At 45.9% G+C, this 19,632-nt stretch overlaps 1 protein-coding gene across 1 annotated transcript in view; it reads left to right on the top strand.

The window, feature by feature from the left end:
- The window catches only part of Lrp2 (LDL receptor related protein 2), a 155,762-nt gene extending 145,178 nt beyond the window's left edge, over nucleotides 1-10,584 (top strand). The window contains exons 71-79 of the mRNA XM_021635601.2: nucleotides 417-536; nucleotides 2,373-2,463; nucleotides 3,255-3,322; nucleotides 3,469-3,586; nucleotides 4,142-4,271; nucleotides 5,006-5,107; nucleotides 6,666-6,794; nucleotides 8,839-8,910; nucleotides 9,066-10,584. Of these exons, the coding sequence (XP_021491276.1) occupies nucleotides 417-536; nucleotides 2,373-2,463; nucleotides 3,255-3,322; nucleotides 3,469-3,586; nucleotides 4,142-4,271; nucleotides 5,006-5,107; nucleotides 6,666-6,794; nucleotides 8,839-8,910; nucleotides 9,066-9,224 (989 nt within the window). The 3' untranslated portion in view covers nucleotides 9,225-10,584. The remainder of the gene's footprint in view (nucleotides 1-416; nucleotides 537-2,372; nucleotides 2,464-3,254; nucleotides 3,323-3,468; nucleotides 3,587-4,141; nucleotides 4,272-5,005; nucleotides 5,108-6,665; nucleotides 6,795-8,838; nucleotides 8,911-9,065) is intronic.
- Nucleotides 10,585-19,632: the final 9,048 nt, after the last annotated feature.

A 19,632-nucleotide genomic window follows, 5' to 3' on the forward strand; every position in this document is an offset into this window, starting at 1 on the left:
GGGCAGAGAGGTGGCAAATTCAGAGAGGGGGAGAGAGCTGGGGTGACAGGTGGCTCAGGTCCTGACAGCTGCAGATCATGACCGAAGCAGTTGCTGGGTCTCTACTACTAGAAATGCCTGAATGCCAACAAAGCTTACGTGTGAACCAAGCAGATTCGCACATTCCAAGGGCAGAGAATAGTGGCGGTAACAGAGACTGAAGAGTACCGGAATCAGATGGCTGGGACACTTTGGTGGGGTTGCACAGACGATAGTGTGGATGGATGTGGGTTTCCAGAGAGCATGTGGCCTGGAGGTACTGGATGCTGCCTGGGCTTTGCCAATGCCGGGCAGAGCCACACCAGCAAGTAGGCACACTTTGATTCGGGTGCTCGGTCTCCTGTCAGGCCCTAACTCTGTTCTCCTCCATTTCTCAGTGCCCAACCCTTGCAAGCAGGTCTGCAGCCACCTCTGCCTGCTGAGGCCAGGAGGATACAGCTGTGCCTGCCCCCAGGGCTCCAGCTTCTTAACTGGCAGCACCGTTCAGTGTGATGCAGGTGAGGAGGCTAAGTCCGGGAAGCCTCGCATCCTTCAGTAACTCTCAAGATCCTATATATTGTGACCTTTGTTGGGAGTAGCTAGAAAAAGGGATGAGGGAAACATGAGAAGAGCCGGGTGAGATTCGGGGGGCCAGTCATATTGCCATTTATGTTATCAAGACATTTTGAAGAATGGGTTTTCTCTAAGGCTCTTCCTCCTCCCTACCTTCCCCTTACCCAGAATTCACTCAAGGTGGAGAACCATTTCCTGACGAGGGAGGAGCTTGCATAGAGCAGGAAGGGGCTTGAGGACCCTCCTGGGTTTTTTTTTTTTTTTTCTTCTCACCTGCCCATTTTAGAATTTTAACTGTCAAAGGGCTGTATTTTGAAAGCTGGCCATGTTGCTGAAAATTGAAGTCCAGAATAAGGGTGAGGTGATTTGGTTCTCTCGCAGTGCTATGATCAACCTCTTCTCTGAAAGACCTTTTTTTTTTTTTCTTTTCTCCAGTAATTCTCCTAAATAGCTTCTAAGGCATGGGTATAACTACTGTCCCTAACTAACATCCTGTTTAGTAAACAATAAGAAAGTCACCCAGTAGTTTACCCCGACAGTTTCTGAATACTGGGGAAGCAACCAAGCAAGGATTCACCTCATGGGGAGAGAGTGCCCAGGGTGGAAATACTGCTCTGCTCTTCTTTTCCTCCCTTCTTCTACCCCATGTACTCATCCCAGAGCTTCTGGAGGAATGGTTGACAAAATTCTGACCTTTTGAGGCTGGAGAGCTGGCTTAGTGGTTCAGGGAACTGGCTGCTTGTTCTCAGGTCCCACACAGTGACTCCAGTTCCAGGGGATCCGACAACTTCTGGCTTCGGAGGATCCTACATCCACGTGGCACACAGACAGACATGCAGGCAAACACAAGCACCTTGTAGGATTCTCACTTAAAAGAACTGTATCCGAAGTAAGCTCATTAAAGATGACAGTATGCGGTATACAGGGCTTTGATGTGGATATTGTTAATTAACTTATCAGTTAGTTCAGTGGTCTTTGTTAAATGTCCACCCTTGTATTAGGTATGATTGAAAGTGATACTAGATGAGAGTTAAGCAGACGAATCTCTTCTTGCATTGAGCTTACTTGCTAGTAGGCCAAGAAACCAAGGAACCTATGAAAACTAACAACAGAGCAGGTGGCTAAAGTATAATGGGGAAAAGTGGAATAGGGTGGTGAGAGGCACAGGGCCGGCCTGGTTGGCTTGGCCACTCTCTCTGACTGATGAAGAGAACACTGACTAGAGACCTACAGGGCCCAGAGAGTAGACAGACTCCTCAAACAAAATGCACACATGATAAAGGCTTATCCAGGGAGCACACTATGGCTGAGCCAGGAGCAGTAGCCAGAGGTGGAGTCCCATCTCATTAGCTGTCCCTCGGGCGCATGTGTGTCTGTCTGTCTGTCTGTGTCTGTGTGTCTGACTCTTGCCTTATCGTATGCTGATGCTCCGGAGTCTTGTGTTGCAGTTTCAAAGCTGTGTCTAGATTAAACTCTTGGTTTTCATGGTTCCCAGAAGAGAACTCAGGGGATTTCAGGTGACATAGTATATGCTCTGGATTTAGCATCTCCTCCTGTTTACAGGGTGAAAGTGCTACAACTGTATATCATTCCCCAAGATCCTAGCACTGTTTAGGAAGTTCACTCGCCCTTAGGGGACAGGTTAGATAGCCTGGCAGGGAGACTTGTCAGCTGGCCTGACCCTCCCCATCCCCCACCTCAGTCCCGGGAAGGTTTTGCATGATGCTGTGCTCTGCTGCCTCGTGGCTGACTAACGCATGCATGGCTTTTCCTTTCTGCAGCCAGCGAACTTCCCATCACCATGCCCCCCCCATGCAGGTGCATGCACGGAGGAACTTGCTATTTTGATGAGAATGACCTCCCCAAATGCAAGTAAGTCTGACTCTGGAGGTCCCAGCTCCAGGCCTTGACTCGTGTAGGGAAGCTGAGCTCCTAATATAGCTGGGAAGACAAGTCCAAGAAGTGTGCCCAATTTACCATTTTCACACCTCACCAGCTTTTCGTTTCTGGGGGGTGGTCTGCTGCTGGAGGTGAGGTGGGACCTCCCAAACCATAACTGGCCTAAGCCTCGCCTGAAGATCTGGCTCAGGTGCCTAGGTGCATTCCCGGGGACACTGCCTTTCTAACGACTCTTGGGAATGCCACGGGCTCGGTGAAGAAGAGCGAGGAGCGAGAGAAGGGCTCTTGAGGGATACTAAAAGAACATGGTCTGTGCTGTGTAGACCACAGAATGTCTCCCCACACCACCTCCCATCTCACCTGGCAAGATGGCTTCCAGATATGGGAGAGTAACTTACAGAGGAGATGCTTTAATACAAGGGTTATAACAAGCAGACTAGCCATAGTCTGGAGTGAAGAAGCCTGCTGGAAACTTAGATTGCGGGGCAAGATCAACTGTGTCTTTCTTGAAAGCTGTTGGAGTGTGGAACTCATAGTGTCTGTACGCCCTCTCTAAAGAAGAAACGCAGAGAAAACTCATGAGACCGCTAGGGTGCTCCTCCACCACTAGTGAACTTCTGGCATCAGTGTGCTCTTAGCCTGGCAGAGTAAGCAGCTGTGGTGTAGGCTGCACTGCTTACATCCTCGCTGGACCAGAACTCTCCCTGCCTCGGTGCCCGCAGTATCTAGCCTCAGAAGGCGACTGAGTCTTCTTTTGCTTCCAGGTGTTCTAGTGGCTACAACGGAGAATACTGTGAGGTTGGGCTCTCGAGAGGCATCCCTCCGGGGACGAGTAAGTAACGGGATTATGACCTGCAGCAGCCCCAGCCCTCCATCTTCCTTTTAACCCAGTCTTAGAAGAGCCAGCGGCTCTAGACCCTTCAGCCCTTCCTTGCCATGGTCCTGATGCTGACCCTCTTTCTTCTTCTCTCTGTGCAGCAATGGCTGTGCTCTTGACTTTCCTGATGGTCATCATCATTGGAGCTCTGGTCCTCGTTGGATTTTTCCACTACAGGAAAACTGGCTCCCTTTTACCCACCCTGCCTAAGCTGCCAAGGTCAGTGCCACTGGGAGGCTTGTAACAAACTTGTTTGAACATGACCACGTGTTCAATTAATATTTTAAAAGAACAATAGTTCACTTATTTCTGTGAACTCAGGTAGTATCTGTTTGTTTTATGAGGCAGAATTTTTCTTTCCGTGAAGCTCAGGTTGGCCTCCACCTTGCTATAGGACCACAAGGATGAGCCACCATGTCCCCCAGTTGTGAGGACTGAAAGCAGTTGCTGTCAATCACAACTTCTTCATGGCGTTTCCTCCTGAAGCTCGTGTAACAGACTGTATTTTATCATGTAGGGCAGGCTAGAGCAGAGCTGGCTGTGTGTTGGCTTGGCTTTCTGCTAGTGACTACTATTTCTTGTTCCGTCTTCTGTTTGGGAAGGTGCTTTCCTGTGTTCAGTTAGATGAGGGACCTTGCTATTGTATTTGACATGTGCACTGGGGGGAGAATAGTACGCTGGAGATTCAGTAAGATGGAAGGAAAGTGGTCATTACAAAATTAAAAAAATAATAATAATAACCACAACACAACACATTGCTTTGCTTCATTCCAGCTTAAGCAGCCTGGCCAAACCCTCTGAAAATGGAAATGGGGTGACTTTCAGATCGGGGGCTGATGTTAACATGGACATTGGTGTGTCTCCTTTTGGCCCCGAGACAGTTATTGACAGATCCATGGCAATGGTGAGTGGGGCTTCCGTGGGATTATTTGAAGGTTTTCATTTACACCGATTGATGGGAGAAACTCATCGTATGAAGAATAAAACTAATCTTGAGGGATACTAAACGAACACGTCTGTGCTCTGTAGGCCACGGAGTTGATGGAAACTGGCTCTCTACCGTCTTCTAAGTATTCGCTGATAGGCAGGGAGCTAATCTTTTCTCACTCTTTCTGGCCCCATGTGTAGAATAGAGTTGTGCCCGCCTTGTGTGAGAACCAGGCAGCACACTCCCGAGATGAGTCTAGCACAGCCTTGGCCCGGGGGGGGGCTTTCTGTCATTGGACACCCACTTCCAGGGTTTAGGCTCCACCTCCGGCCTCCTACCCCCTCCTCCTCCTGAAAGAAGAGTGTTCTTCATGTCACCTTCTTTTCCTTGATTTCCTTCTGCTACCCACCTTCTAACCCAATGTCACAGTCCAAGTGAGCCAAGTGCCTTAAAAAATCCAGCTTTAGGAGGAGCATTTGTGCTTTCTGCAACAGGTGGCTGAGTTCATTTTCATTAGTTGAAATAATGATCTGTCACTTAGAAGCATTTTCTGTCCCCTACCTTCTCTAAGACTTCCTGTTTTGGGTGGCACTATGAAAGTGTCTGGTGTACATCTAGGTATGAGGGAGACACCTTTCTGTCTGAAGCCAATCAGTGGGCGTGACCTCTCTCTTTCTCTCTCTCTCTCTCTCTCTCTCCTCTCCACCCAGAACGAGCACTTCGTCATGGAGGTGGGCAAGCAGCCTGTGATCTTTGAAAACCCCATGTACGCAGCCAAGGACAGTACTTCTAAAGTGACCCCGGCAGCTCAGGTGAGATGCCACATGATAAGGCTTTCAGTGGTTGAACTTTCTGTGTTGCAGAATGTCCCACGAGGCTGCTAGCCTGCCCTCCTAGGGGAGGAAGCACAAGTGGCCTGCATCTCAGCTCCGCCATCCACAGTCACAAACCTGCCCAGGATACAGCCCAGCAAATAGCCAGAGCCCTGGGTCGTGGTAGAGATGTGAGGCTTAGTGGCCATGCTGGGGACACTCACTGTTCTCAGTCATTCTGAGCCAGAGCAAAGGGTATGAGTGTATTAGAGATCCAGGGAATACGGGCCCTATGACAGAAATAGGGGGTTGTGTCAGAAATGGGTAAGTGGGAGATAAGGGTCACTGGGGGCTAAGGAGAGGGGTGACTGTTCTGAAAAGGACAGAAATCTGAAATTAAGGTTTGCATAGAAGGCTTATTACTCTGTACCTTTAAGAGAAGCTGGGAGGAGAGACAGGTGTTTAGACACAGTGCTTCCCGTTAGTCTGGGAAAGTGCTTCCCATTAGTCTGGGCTAATGGCCCAGTGCCACCTCCAGACCCGTCAGCCTTTGACCTGTACCTTCCTGATCTATGCAGCTACAGTGTTTGCTAGGGACCAGATTCCTCTTGGATTCAGCATATGGTGTATTTTAATATGAGGTGTTAGAAATGTTTCTTTCAAAAATAGCTTTCTTAGGAGCAAAAATATTTGACTCTTGAAAGGATTTTGCCTGCTCCTTGATGATGCATTATGGAATAGAGATGACATCTCGTCTGGTGTTTTCACATGAAATAAAATGAGGCTGTGTATACAAATACAATCTAGGTTTAAAAGGAAACAAAATGGTGACTGTAAAATATAAGAAAAGGAGCAAATTGTCTTCCCTGTGATATATATATAGTTAGCGTGATAGGGGTTTACGGGAATAGTCCTGGAATTATGCAGATTTTACAAAAATAGAAATGTATTATTAACCCCATTTGCTTATTGTTTTAAAAAAATTCATCTTCTTTAAGGCAGTCCCCAGTTTACCCATTTTATTCTTTTATTTATTTTCTATTTATCTTTTGAGACACAGTCTCTCCCTGGAGCCCTGGCTGGCCTCAGACCCGCAGAGATTTGCCTGCTTCTGCTGGGATTGATGGCTTACCCTACCACAGCTGGCCATCCTCATTTTATTCTCAATATTCAAAGAGGAATCCGTTCACTGTGTTTGTGTGACTGTTAATGCTGTTACTTAATGCTTGGTTGCCAGTAAGCGACCGGGACACCTTTTCTCCTAAGTCACAGTCAACAGTGGGAATGGGGATTCTAAGCAGCGCAGCAGGAATTATGTTAAATGAGAACACGGCAGTGAGGGACGTACTTGGCCTGCCGGGGTTGACATTTCAGGTGACTTAGTGCTTGCTGCTCTTATTTGAGGGAAGGGGGAGTGGTATTTAGTTTATAGCTGCCAGTGTCACTTATCTGATTAAAAAAAAAAAAAAAAAGTACCTGGCCAAGTCTGTGGAAAATGAGGTGGGGAGCAGAATCCAATATCTGTTTACTTATTAATAAAACTTTCAAAACTGCACAGGGCCTGTCAGTATGTTCACAGGTGACTGTATCAGAAAATGTGGAAAACCAGAACTATGGAAGTCCCGTGGATCCTTCTGAGATAGCTCCAGAGCCAAAGCCAGCCTCCCCCAGAGCTGATGAAAGTCAGGTAATGATAGTGTACCCCAGAAAAGCAATTTGCAAAGAGCTTAGAAATTTCTAGGCTGATATTAGTCTACAGAAGACCCTGTATACAAAGAGCGGAACACAGAATTCTGGCTCTAGTTTGTTTTCAGAAAAGGGACGTTAGATTGGACACCGCATGCATAGTGATGAATGCGTGAAAGATCCTTCCCTTGGAGAAGGCATTGTTTCCAAGCTGCTCTTAGGGCGTTACTACTATTACCAATATCGGCCACCAGGGGGCACTACTTTACCTCGTTCTTTGCGTCTAGCGGGGCCTGATTGTCCACCCCAATCACGCCACAAGCGTTACTGCCTTTGGTGTGCCGGGCAAACTATCTAGTGCAGGAGGCAAAAACACTGCGTGGTGCTTTATTTTCCCCGTATATGTTATTCTTTTGCATTTCATCAGATAGTTGGAGTGTATTAAATGGATGGTGTGCTACTAACTTTAATGCACACGCATGCCGCTACCCCAGATCAGCGTGCTTGATTCTAGACACTCATTTTTAGCTCAGAACTGTAGTCCTTAGCGGTGCCCCTCCCAAGGAACTTTTTTTCTCTTTAAGCTACGTTTAAAAGTGGACATTGAAGATTTGTTTTCCACAGCCACCAGAATACTTGAATGTCAGAGGTTCAGTCCCTAGGCCTGGCTGTACTCCAAGGCAGGGCTGGGTTTATTTTTTGATTCTTAACATTTCCTTTCCAGCCCATTCCAAGTCCCAGCGATCTTTTTTAGTCAGGATTAGTTCGGCCTGTAAGTGGAGGTAACGTGGCAAGAAGCTGTGCCTTCTCCTGCACCCCAGGCCCCAGAAACAGAACGGATCTGGGGCGATTACAGGGAATGAGCGCCAACCTTTGCCAATGGCAGCACGGCCCCACATCACCATCCGCGCAGCCCACTTGCACTTGCCTTGTAAAGACAGTGCACGCTGAGGCCCTCTAAGCTCAGTTTACTACCATCTGTCCAGAGATCCCGGAGTTCTGACCTCTGGACGCTCAACAGGCGCTTGCTTAGTTCACAGAGGATGTGACACACCAAGGGGTCTCACAGGTTCCGCTCTCTTAGCAAAGATGCTGAAAAGGCTCAGAATCAGACCCCATTGCGGAATCCCCTCATTTCCTACAAGTTGCATGGACGCACATGAGATCTCCCAAGTGACTGTTCGGAATATTAGCTTTCTCCACTCAGGCCCACATTTCTGGGCTCTGACTGTCACATCCTCCCTTGTTTAAAGACACACAGAGCGGATGTGTGGGTTGAGTGAACGGCCCTATGCTATTGGTTCTGCCTGTAAAACACGTGCGTTGCTTGAGCTGCCTGTGGAGGTGGGGAGAGCCTGTCTAAGAGGTGGCCAGTACCACAACCATCTTCTCAGCAGGCCCGGGCCAACCTAGTGTTGTGTGTGACTGGGGTTTCTCTGGGTTCTTTAGGACCGTAGGCCTCTCTGCTTGTCTACCACTGCTTAGCTTATTTGTCCTGCTGTGACTCAGTATGTGTCAAACAGGGGAAACAGAAAAACCTGCCTCAAAGGATTGCTGAGATGTAAACCTCCTAAAAACTCTTAAAGCAATTCCTGATACGCAGCCAGCACTCAGGAAATGTCAGTTGGTGGTGGTGATGATGGTGATGAAGTGAGAGTGGCTGCATAGTTTTGGAAATAAGAGATGCAATTTGGTTTTTTCTTGAGCTTCTAGTCTACTCCAGAAACCTCTGTGTGTTTCAGTGTCTTACGTACTCTGTACTTGACTAGCTGCCTGGGAAATCTTCTCGATGACCTGGGTCCAGATTCTCGAGGTGTACAATTCGCGTTGAGGAAGAATTTTGAAATTGTTACATAAAGACACCTTAGAGAGGGTTAGTTACTGTTCAGGAACCAAAAGAGGAATTGAACAATATACTACTTAAGCCACATCCCAAGTTAATTTGTTTTCCATAAGAATTTAAAAACCTAGGAAAAGACACCTACAGAGGAAACAAAACAGAAAATTTGATTACTGAAAGCCTTCCATCTCCCCTTTTTATTTAGGGTTCAAAATGGAGCATCTTCAAACGAAAACCCAAACAGACCACGAACTTTGAAAATCCAATCTATGCCGAGGTAACTTTTAATCCCTGTTCAGACACTCACTGTTTGGCTAGACTGGGCACACACTGAGATTACCCTGGGCACGCTGACAAAGGTTACTCCTCATAGAGAACTGTTTCTGGTCATGCTGGGAAGCATTTCTGACTCATGTCTTGTTGTGGTTGTAGATGGACAATGAGCAAAAGGAAGGTGTGGCCGCAGCCCCCCCTCCGTCTCCTTCCCTCCCTGCTAAAACTTCAAAAAGAAATACGACTCCAGGCTACACGGCCACAGAAGATACCTTTAAAGACACTGCAAATCTTGTTAAAGAAGATTCTGATGTATAGCCAGGCCAGCTCTCTAGGGAATGATTTTGACACTCACTTTTGCACATGTATTTTTTACAGACAAATGAAAAAAAGAGTTAACATTCAATACTTTATAAAAAATATATTTTTCTCTGTTTGCCTATAGTCGAAAGTGTGTTGTGTGTCTTTTCTTTTCTTTTTTTTTTACTCATGCCATTTCATATTTTTACACAATTATCACGAGGTACTGTGTATATCTTGCACTGATGTTGTCTGGAGGTGATGCTGTGAATATACTGTACTTCTGTAAATTTGGGAAGGATTATCACATCTCTGCATTTGCTGATGAAAGTGCCTGTTGGATGGGTTGGTGAGCTGAAGAATAAATGATCTGGTGAGGAAAGGAGTTGGCTTATTAAGTAAGGCCGTGGAGACATCTAAAGGAGAGATACCACTCAGATTTTCTTTCAAACAATCTAGGACAGGCATCCTAGCTTTATTTGTGGGCTCATTTTCACTCCTCAGCACCTAATTAGTAATCACTGTTCAACATTACATGTCGACTTGATGAGTAAGTGTACTGATTGGGGCTAGCGTTGGCTTTGTAGACTGTAGATTCGTCAGACGACACGGAAGGTACAGCAAAACAATTCAGTGGGGCCCTTCTGCATGCCTGTCTTCTGACCCCAGCTGCGTTCTGAATGTTCTGTGCCCCTAGTTGCCAAGTCAACAGTTGTACTGCCATGTCCCGTCCCACAATGAGTTTGTATCTTATTTGAATGAGCTCTTTTGCTTGACGGACCTTAAATCAACTTACGCCCTTGGCTGGCATCTCAGGTGTCACCTATCTTAGTGGCTGGAATTCTGGAGCTGACTTACTAACACCAAACCCATGTCTCCAAAAAGCAGGGTGCCAAACAGATACAAGTTAAGTGAAGCCTCAGCTGAGTTTTATTTTATTTTTTTTTTTGCCCCTGTGTGCAAAATATTATTATATTGCCTATTTATTTCCTCAGTTGACAACAAATAGAAAGGGAAAACATTCTTACTGAGCCTTTTTCAGGTCTTTGCCTAAATCTGTACATTTTGCGTCCGGAGGTACTGTACATCCCAGCTCTTCTGAGCGGTTGGTGTATTCTCTATGACAGGAACCATGGCATGAATATCCATTTTCTATAGTGAGTAGCAGCCCTGGTTCTCTGTGCTAATATTGCACAGGAGTGAATGGAAGGGTGGGAGAATGAATGAATGAAATGTACTACTGATTATTTTATGCTCGAGTTCTCAAAATATTTCGTTGCTCATATTTTGAGTACTGTTTATAATTACTTTGATTAGAAAAAAAAGCAACTGGAAATTATGCTGCTGAAAATTTCTAATAAATGTGTATTTTATCAGACGTCTTCCGTGCCTCTGTGTCTTCCTTGGGCCTTGGTGAGAATTCACTTGAGCTGTGCATGGTTGCTCTGTCACTTTCTTGCTTCTTCTCCCACCACTCAGTGCACTTTTTGAATGGTGACTGTTATGGAGATGATCCAGATTTCAGATTTTAGCCAGACCCTTGGAAGGATGTGCATACCTCATCTGAAGCTGAAATGGCATGAGAAAAGGGTTGTGTTTTATTGTCCTTTGTGTTCGAAATGTCACAGCATGGAGAACAGAACCATGGATGAAACATTTTTTTCAGATGCTTCTAAGAACATTCTTGGTTCTGTTGCTATCCTTGTGGAGCTCCTGTCCTCTGGATAGTAACAGAACCAAAATATCTGGGCACAGGGGTCTTTTCTGAGACTGATGCTCCAACCAAGGACCATTCATGGATATAAGCTAGGACTCCTGCACTGATGTAGCCCATGGCAGCTCAGTATCCAAGTGGGTTCCCTAGTAAGGGGAACAGGGACTGTCTCTGACATGAACTCAGTGGCTGGCTCTTTGATCACCTCCCCCTGAGGGAGGAGCAGCCTTGCCAGGCCACAGAGGAGGACAATGCAGCCAGTTCTGATGAGACTGGATAAGCTAGGGTCAGATGGAAGGAGAGGAGGACCCCCCCCATCAGTGGACTTAGGGAGGGGCATAGGAGGAGATAAGGGAGGGAGGGTGAGATTGGGAGGGGAAGAAGAAGGGGACTACAGCTGGGATACAAAGTGAGTAAACTAATTAATATAAAAATAAAAATTTAATAACACACACCACTATAACCGCATACATGTAGCTGTGTAGATTATGGTGATAGTTGCTAGGCTTGGACAAGGAAATCCATGACTGTTCTTGTTCAGTGGTGAAGACAGGCTCCAGTCCTGGGCAAGCAGTATTCTTCCTGTAGCCAGTGAATTCTGGCTAACTGAAGTCTCACCTCCCTACAGATCTGCCACTTCACAAGCAGATGGAAGGGTTGGCTGTGCTGTCCAGAAGGTTTTTCGAGCGCAGTGGTTTAGTAATTCATCTTTAATCTTCATCTGGAACTTAGTTCATTCAGATTCACTGAGGCTGTTGCAGTTAGTCCCAAGTTTGTTATAGGAACTTCAAAGAAAGATATTTATGTTGACTTTATCTTCAAATGTTGCCTCTCTCTGGAAGAGCTGTCAATATGCTGTGCTTCAGGGATTTTTTTTTTAAGTATTTGGCCACTCTTTGCAAGAGTCTGCAAATCTGCAAATGTCTTAAGAGAGCCAAAGCCCAGGAGGCAATGTGGGCCTCCCACATGGGGGTTTCTAGGGTGCAGAGAAAGCCCTAACAGGAAGCAAGGCTGGCAGAGCCAGTGGCATTCTAATGACTTCTGGAGGGTTGACAAGTTGTTAAATGGGTTTTAGATTAAAGGTCACAGAAACGAAAACAGGCTTCGTTCTTTAGAAGTTAAACTTAATTTTTGTTTTTTACTTTTAGTCACGGTAAATTCATGATAAGAAATTTTATACTTTTAAGTGTGTGTGTGTGTGTGGCATGTGCCATGGCGTGCGTATGGGACCAGAGAACAATGTTGGGGTCTGTTCTCTCCTTCCACCATAGATGCAGTGATAGAACTCAGGGTGTCTGGTTTGCACAGCAAATGTGGTGCTGAGCTATCTCTCCAATGCTGTTTTTTTGTTTTTATTTTTGAGTCTCTGCCACACAGCCCAGGCTAGCTGCAAACTCATGATTCTGGTAAGACTGCCAAGCTAAGACTGAATCTTTATCCATATCTATTTTTATTTGTTGTTCAAGATGCTTTTGGAAGGTTGCTTGTAAAGGCTTGCAAAGTCACCCAGGTGTGGTATTCTAAGATTCTGACTGCATTAGGGCCCATGAAGGGACAGCGGGAAGTTAGCTCTAGCCTCGTGCAGCAGAATTTCAGTGTCCTGTGTGGGCCATGGTTATGGCGTTCAGAGTATGATCCACTTATGTCAGTGACTGAAGCCGTGGCCGCCACACCCAGGATTGGTGAGGTGAGAAATGGGGGCAATAACTCTTGTTGCCTGACTTTGGTTAAGCTATTGAGTCTTTCTTATTTTCAGTTAATCGACATATATATATGTCGATATATATATATAAAGATCCTGGCACCAATGGCACCATCCTTATCCAAAACAAACACAAATAAGCAAAACAGACAAACACAGCACACCCTAGGGAGGATGGCGTTTGCTGAATAAACTTATCAAACAGCAGCAGGCAGCTTGCTGAACTCCATGTAAAGCGTCCCATTTAAATGGAAGGAAACTTAACAAAGGAAGTATTATCCTCATGATGCTACAGCCAGGAGACACGGAGAGGGGCTCTGTTGACCTCAGATTGCAGTGTAACGTGCCTGGTCCAGTGTCATCCTAGGGAAAAGTCTGCTGTTAGTTCCTGCCCAGGGTTGTTCCTCATTGTAAATGTGAGCCTTGTGTGGAGGCGGCGTAGCATTGGGTGAGTTTTAGAGAGATGTCAACAGCATTGAGAAATGCCCCCAGCCCATCTCTGGGTTCCTGGCTAGCCTGATCTCAAATGCCAGAGTGGGGTCCTCTTCACAGTTCTCACCAGCTCTGTTCTGACCAGCGCCACTGGTCATTTTCGGGATTAAATGTTGCAGCCTCCTCTTTACTGTCATCCCAGCGAGCTTTTTGGTCCATCCCTCATCACCTCTCACATTCCTTTGACATACTACACTGGAGGTAAGCTTGGAAGCACCAAGAGACAGGCACTGAGAAAATTACGAAAGACGATGCAGCGTAGGGCTAACCGGACTCTGATATTATTGTCAGTTTTGAGATGATGCTTAGAAAAAAGTAATTCTTTTTTTTTTCTCTTCAAAGTCAGGAAGGGTCTCAGGTAGCCCAGATTGGACTTGAACCTATTATATAGCTGAGGATGGTCTTAAACTTCTGCTCTTTCTGCCTCTACTTGGAATTATGGGTGTGTATTACCATGTCCAAGTTCATGTAGTGCTAAAGATCAAGCTCATGGCTTCATGCATATTAAGCATGCATTCTACCAACTGAGCTACAACCTAGCCCTGGAAACCTTGTTCACATCTTTCTGCTTTCATGCCTGGTGCCTGTGGAAATCAGAAGAGATCGTTAGGTCCCCAGAGTTGCTTGTGAGCCACCATGTGGGTTCTGGGATTTGAACCAAGGTCCTCTGTAAGAGCAGCATCCAGAGTCCTGGGCCATCTCTCCGGTCCCTGTTTTGCATTTTTTTTTTTAATTTTTTTTTTACTGAGCTTGCTTTTCAGATCTTCTGGGGAGCTTGGCCTCTTTTGCAAGGGCATCACTTGCTTCTTTAGTGCATTGACCTGTGAGCATTGCCTTTTGTGGATATAAAATAAGCCTGCCACTTAGACTACAAGTAAAAACCAATGAAGAAGCGTATTGTTCTGAGCGTTTTTATTTTACCGTAGCATTGTCTGTATAGTGACTCCCTTCTTTGTAAAACCCTTTCTTGAGGCTTTGGTATAGGTCATGCAAGTCTTTACTTAGATTTACAGGGCTGGTCACAGAGGCACTCCCCACCCCCCGGTTTATACTTGGTCTGTGTCTTCTTGCTTTCTATCTTATGGAGTGTGGAACATTCCTGGAGTATCCATAGACCCAGAAAACAAGGGAAAGAAGAAGTTGAGAAAGCCAGGAACAACGTGGGCCCAGTGAGCCCATGAGTTTGACCCCATTTGGGGTGGGGCCTGGGAGGTAAGAAACACTGCTCCCAGTTGGGCATGGTGTCACATATCTTCAGTCTCAGAACTTGGGAGGCAGAGGCAGAAGCAGAGGCAGAAGCAAGTAGATCTCTTTGAGTTTGAGGCCAGCCTGGTCTACTAAGCTATTCCAGGACAGCCAGGGTTACACAGAGAAACCCTATCTTGAAAACACTAAAACAAAGCAGGAAAGAAAGAAAAAAAAGAAAGACACAGGGGTCCTCAGAAGATGAGGCCTTTGCCTAAGCTACTGAAAACCCAGTTCGGAGACCCAATCTCATGATTTAGCTGGTGCTGGGCAAGTATCTGAGATATTTACTGAGAGAAGCAGGGATATGACAGCAGCAGCTGCCTGGGTTATTATGAGTTAGTGGGTCAGAATTAAGCACTGAGAAGGCAGGGACATTTGCTCCTGTGGGAACCCTGCTGACTACACCACTGTTTTTGATACCCAGATAACTATCGAATAAATAACTTAACTACACACTTAGCAAGGGGAGGAGCACAGCCAGGCTCCGGGTCTCAGTGCCAGGCCTCTGGTATGATTAGGCCATGGTGGTGTCCTTACGCCTTGCCTCAGCTGATGCCCTGTCTGGAGCCCTTTTGCGAAGCTCTGGGCAGCTCAGGAAGTGACTTAGTGGCTCCGGCAGACTGCAGAGGGGGTGGGCCGGGATTGATTAGTGGGAAGCCTGTGAGGCTTCACAGGGCAAGAGTCCTAGAGGCTGATGGGTGCTGGTGAAGGGTGAAGGGGTTCATTGGGGTTGAGGGAGAGGGTGTGGCAGGTGGGGGAGGGAGCTGGCAGGGAGTCAAAGACCCATGCAAAGGGCTTGGTTTGTTTCAGGAACTTTCCCAGGACTAGCCTCAGACAGGAAGAGAAGGACCATTTCTCTTTCCTTCTACTGCATTCTCCTGATCATGGGACCGTCTAATGCCAAAGGAGAACCATGCCACATGGATGTTATGGATGGGATTAGCCACTGTATGGAGTCAGTGTGTTCTTGTTGGCTGGAGCTGGACCTGAATCACCAGTACACGCACCGTTAGAAATCCTTTCCCAATTTGAAACAGTGATTAATGGTGGAGGTGTCATAGTAAGCCCGTTCTGTGATCCGTAGACAAATCAGGTCAGACTTCACTTTCTGGAGATGGCATCTTGAGAGTGCTGTTTTCATAACAAGAGCCTCCTGGCCCCTGAGGGAGAGGGAAGGATACCTCTAGGCGTGTCTGGGGTAGGTGCTGAAAATTTTTCAACATATCAGAGAGAGAAAAATGGAGGCCAAATATATCTTTTCTCTGTAACATTCCGGACAGTGTCCCAGCAGGAGAGCACCTTGAGGAGAGTGTGCACAGATCCACAAGTTAGCCGAGTTCAGTGTCATGTTCTAAAGCAGTACCCTAAAAGTGCTGTTTCTACCCACTGTCTTTCTGAGGAAGAAAGCTGAAGAAAGAAGCATAGGAAAGAAATTCAGGCAGGTTGAATTTGCCTTTGGGCTGGTCAGTCAGTAACTGCTCGGTGCTCTTTCCCTTGCCCTCACAGTTACAGGAACGAGAATGCCTTCCATTCATGCTCCTGTCTCAGAGAGGCCCAGCTGATGATGCAAAATTCTTATGTTCAGTTAACAAATTTCTCAAACGTTTTGTCACATGTTTTATAACGATGTGCTTGTCTCTGAGGTCCCTCCCCACAAGGTCTCTCTCCACGGATTCAGGGGTATGGAAGCCCAAGATTATTCAGGCCTGAGAGGCAGGAGGGAGCCACTGTGAGGAGTTGATTCTCACAGTTAGCAGACTAGCAGGTTTGCAGACGTGACAGGGTTCAGCCTCCCTGTGATTTCCCTGAATACATGGCGGGGGTCTTTGTAACAAACTTTAGCTTTTTATACATGGTGGCGGCAGTGAAAATAGAGCTATTTCATTTGATTGACAGAGTGGAGGAGTGGCTATTTAGGCAAGGCGAGGTTTTTGTATGAGCGAGTAGGTGAAATGTCTTTAGCTTTAAGAGTTTCAGCCTTCTCTCTCTCCCTCTCTCTCTGGTTTCACTCAAAAGTGCCTTGGCTCTAGAATAGAGGGTTAATGAGAAAAACTAAGCAAAGGTCCCTCCATTTTTTTCTTTCTCTTTAACATTCAAGATTAATGACTAGATTTAAAAGAAGACCCCAAAGCATGAAGTCTGTGTGTAGTGGTGGGGACTCAGGCATTCTTATTTGATTGTTAATGCAAAGCCTATATGACTAACTCCCGTCTAGTTATTTTGAAGGTTGTTGCCAAGCGCTCAGCTTTGACAGGCCACATGCAGCAGCTTTGCAAAGCGAGAAAAACCCCCACTGTGCCCACATTTCATGTTGCACATGGAGCAACAGCTTCTCCGTGTAGCCACCTGGCTCCCTCAAGCTGTGGGGACCCCAAGGTGGGCAGGCCTCGGCAGGCAGAGATGACATTCTTTAATACCTTCTGATTCCTTAAAACATTACATTTATCATTGATTGTGTGTCTTCTGGACTGTTCTGGATTATCACAAGGGCTGGCAAGAGCTGCTCTGGCCCCTGATTTTTCTTGAGACCATGGGGGCTGTTGACTGGCTGTGTTCTCACAGCACTCAACAGGGCGCCTGCTACGTTGGCTTTACTCCATTTCCGGGTGAATCTGTACTCCATTTCTGGGTGAATCTTAGGGGCAGAAGAAGGAACAGGTGCTTCCCAGAGTTTCAGCTGAGGCAGAAGATGAAGGGCTCTTGCTGAGGAAATCTTTTTTCTTTTTTAAATGAGTGGCAGCCACCTCCTAGTATCCACTTGATAGTACTATATAAGAGGTGGACCAAGATGTGGGAGTAGGGTCACTTGATTTCCAGTCAGACTCTGGGCTCCTGCGTGATGGGCTGGCTTAAGAGCGAGGTTGCTTCCATCTTGGAAACTGCAGCCTTGCACTCAAATCACAATGCCTTGGAACGAAGTTGGTGACAGGATTTCCTTGTGGGGCATTAGGAGACCAGGCTCACCAGCAATTGAAGTTAGATTTGAGAGCCAGAGACTAGAGTTCAGCACTCACCATGTCTACCAGGCAGAAGCGTGCCCTTGAAGCATTTAATCTGAGGGCAATGTTCAAAATGGTGACCGGAATAAGTGTGTTTCAGGGTCCTTGGGAGCATCCAGGGAGAATGAGAGACGTGTGAAGCACCACTTTGCCAGTTCCAATCACCCGTCCCTCTTAGATTTCCTCATCTAAATTTGAAACACCTTCTGTGGATTATATTTATGAATAGGCTATTTTTATATTCACTAAATTTAGTAAAAGAGTTTTTCAGTTGTTTCCTGTTTTGATTGATTTTTGGTTTTGTTTTCTGGGACAGCATCTCGGTGTGTAGCCCAGGCTGGTCTTGAACTTATTATCCTCCTGTCTTCCAAGTGCTAACTAGGATTACAGGAATGGACCACCACACTTTGAAGGTTAAACAATTTTTATTAATTAGTGTGTGTGTGTGTGTGTGTGTGCGTGTCTTTGAGCACAATGCTCAGTCTTCTCCTAATCTAGCTTTCTTACATGTAAAATGAGGCTTCAAGGTGTCACTTAATTCATAAAATTGTTGAGAAAATCTGTCAGGTAATGTTTGTAACACATATCCACATAAAATGTGTGTAGTGATGATCTCTTTTCTCTATTATCCGCTCACCCTTTCTGACTTATTTTGGGTTCATACGGCAGCTTGTGTAAGCTTCCTTGACATTTTTCAGAAGCCCGGGTGATCTTACTTCACTTCCTGCTGAAGCAGAAATGCAGCTGTGCCTTTAACCATATGGGGATGTGCTGCAGAGACCATTATGTTCTGCAGGGAGCCATCTCTGCTTGCTTCTCGTCCCGGTTTCTGTGAAGGTGTGGCCGTAACAAAATGTCCTGAGTCAGATTCTGCAGCCAGTTTTGTTTTTCTTTCCCTTCTTTCCCTCTAACTTTTTAAAAGATTTATTTTAAGTTACATGTGTGTAGGGGGGCATGTGCACGTGTGTGCCAGTGTCCGTGGTGGCGGGTAGAGGCATCACATCCCCTTGGAGCTGGAGTTATAGGAGGCTCTGAGCTGCCCGATGCGGGAGATGGGAACGGATTCATGCTCTCCTTAAGGGCAACAAAAACTCTTAACCACTGAGCCACCTCTCTATCTCTCCTCCCTATTTTGTAGCCCACGTTGCTCTGGAACTCACTGTACAGCCTTGATCTTACAGCTATCCTCCTGCCTCAACTTCCCAAAAATTGAGATTACAAGAGTGTGCTACCAGATCTGACTTGAAGTCATTTTCATAAAGGTTCTCTTGTCACTGGGCTACTTTGTTACTTAACAGGCTCTTCCCAGTTTGTTTCTTTTTTTTTTTTTTCTCTTCTTCTTCTTCTTCTTCTTCTTCTTCTTCTTCTTCTTCTTCTTCTTCTTCTTCTTCTTCTTCTTCTTCTTCATCATGGTACCTTTGTCACAATGTTCAGGTTGAGAGTGAAAACTTAAGTTCAGGAGCTGGCCCTAAACTGGATATGGTGGGGTACACTTATAACCTCAGCAATCAGGAGACTAAGATGGAAGAAATCTTGTTTGGGGTTTGAGGCTGGCCTGGGCTACATCATAAGACTTTGTCTAAAAAAAAAAAAAAAAAAAAAAGAAAGAAAAGAAAAAGTACACAAACAAACCCCAACCCACCACTCTGCCCACACCATTTCTTGTGGTTTTCACTTTCATTACACTAAGCTAGAAAAGTGCAAGGGGACAATTTTGCTGAATCATTACCTGAAAGAAAGCAGTACGATTCACAGTACTACAGCGCCAAGCAACGGGAGACCAAAAGCCACTGGAGACTTTGTATGAAAACCCATTCCTTCAACAAGATGGTTATGGCTATTAACTTTTGATAGTGATGCTATTTAGAATTCAAACCCTCTTTGAATTGACCTCAAAGTTAAAAGACAAAACTTCTCACCCTGTGGGAAAGACTAGAGCTCCTTCTAGGAGAATGTTGAACGCAGAGACTGATAGTTCCAACCCGCTACTGCGGGCCTAAGCTGTAGGGCAAATTGTGAAACCCATCCAGGCTCTGCTTTTCTCCATTGTTGTTGTACAAAGATGAAATGAGATAACCATGCATGCAATTAACACAATTTAATTAATTATTACCAATTATCCTACCCAGAATCTTGTTACATAACAGTTGCTCAACAAAATTGGGTATCAGCCATCATCATTATCAGTACCATCATCATCTTGTTTGTACAAGTGTTTGGGGAGGAGGTGCTGGGCGTACTTCTCTGTTCTGGTCACTCTCTGAGGTCAGT

This window comes from Meriones unguiculatus, chromosome 8, assembly GCF_030254825.1.
Source record: "Meriones unguiculatus strain TT.TT164.6M chromosome 8, Bangor_MerUng_6.1, whole genome shotgun sequence".
NCBI lineage: Eukaryota > Metazoa > Chordata > Mammalia > Rodentia > Muridae > Meriones > Meriones unguiculatus.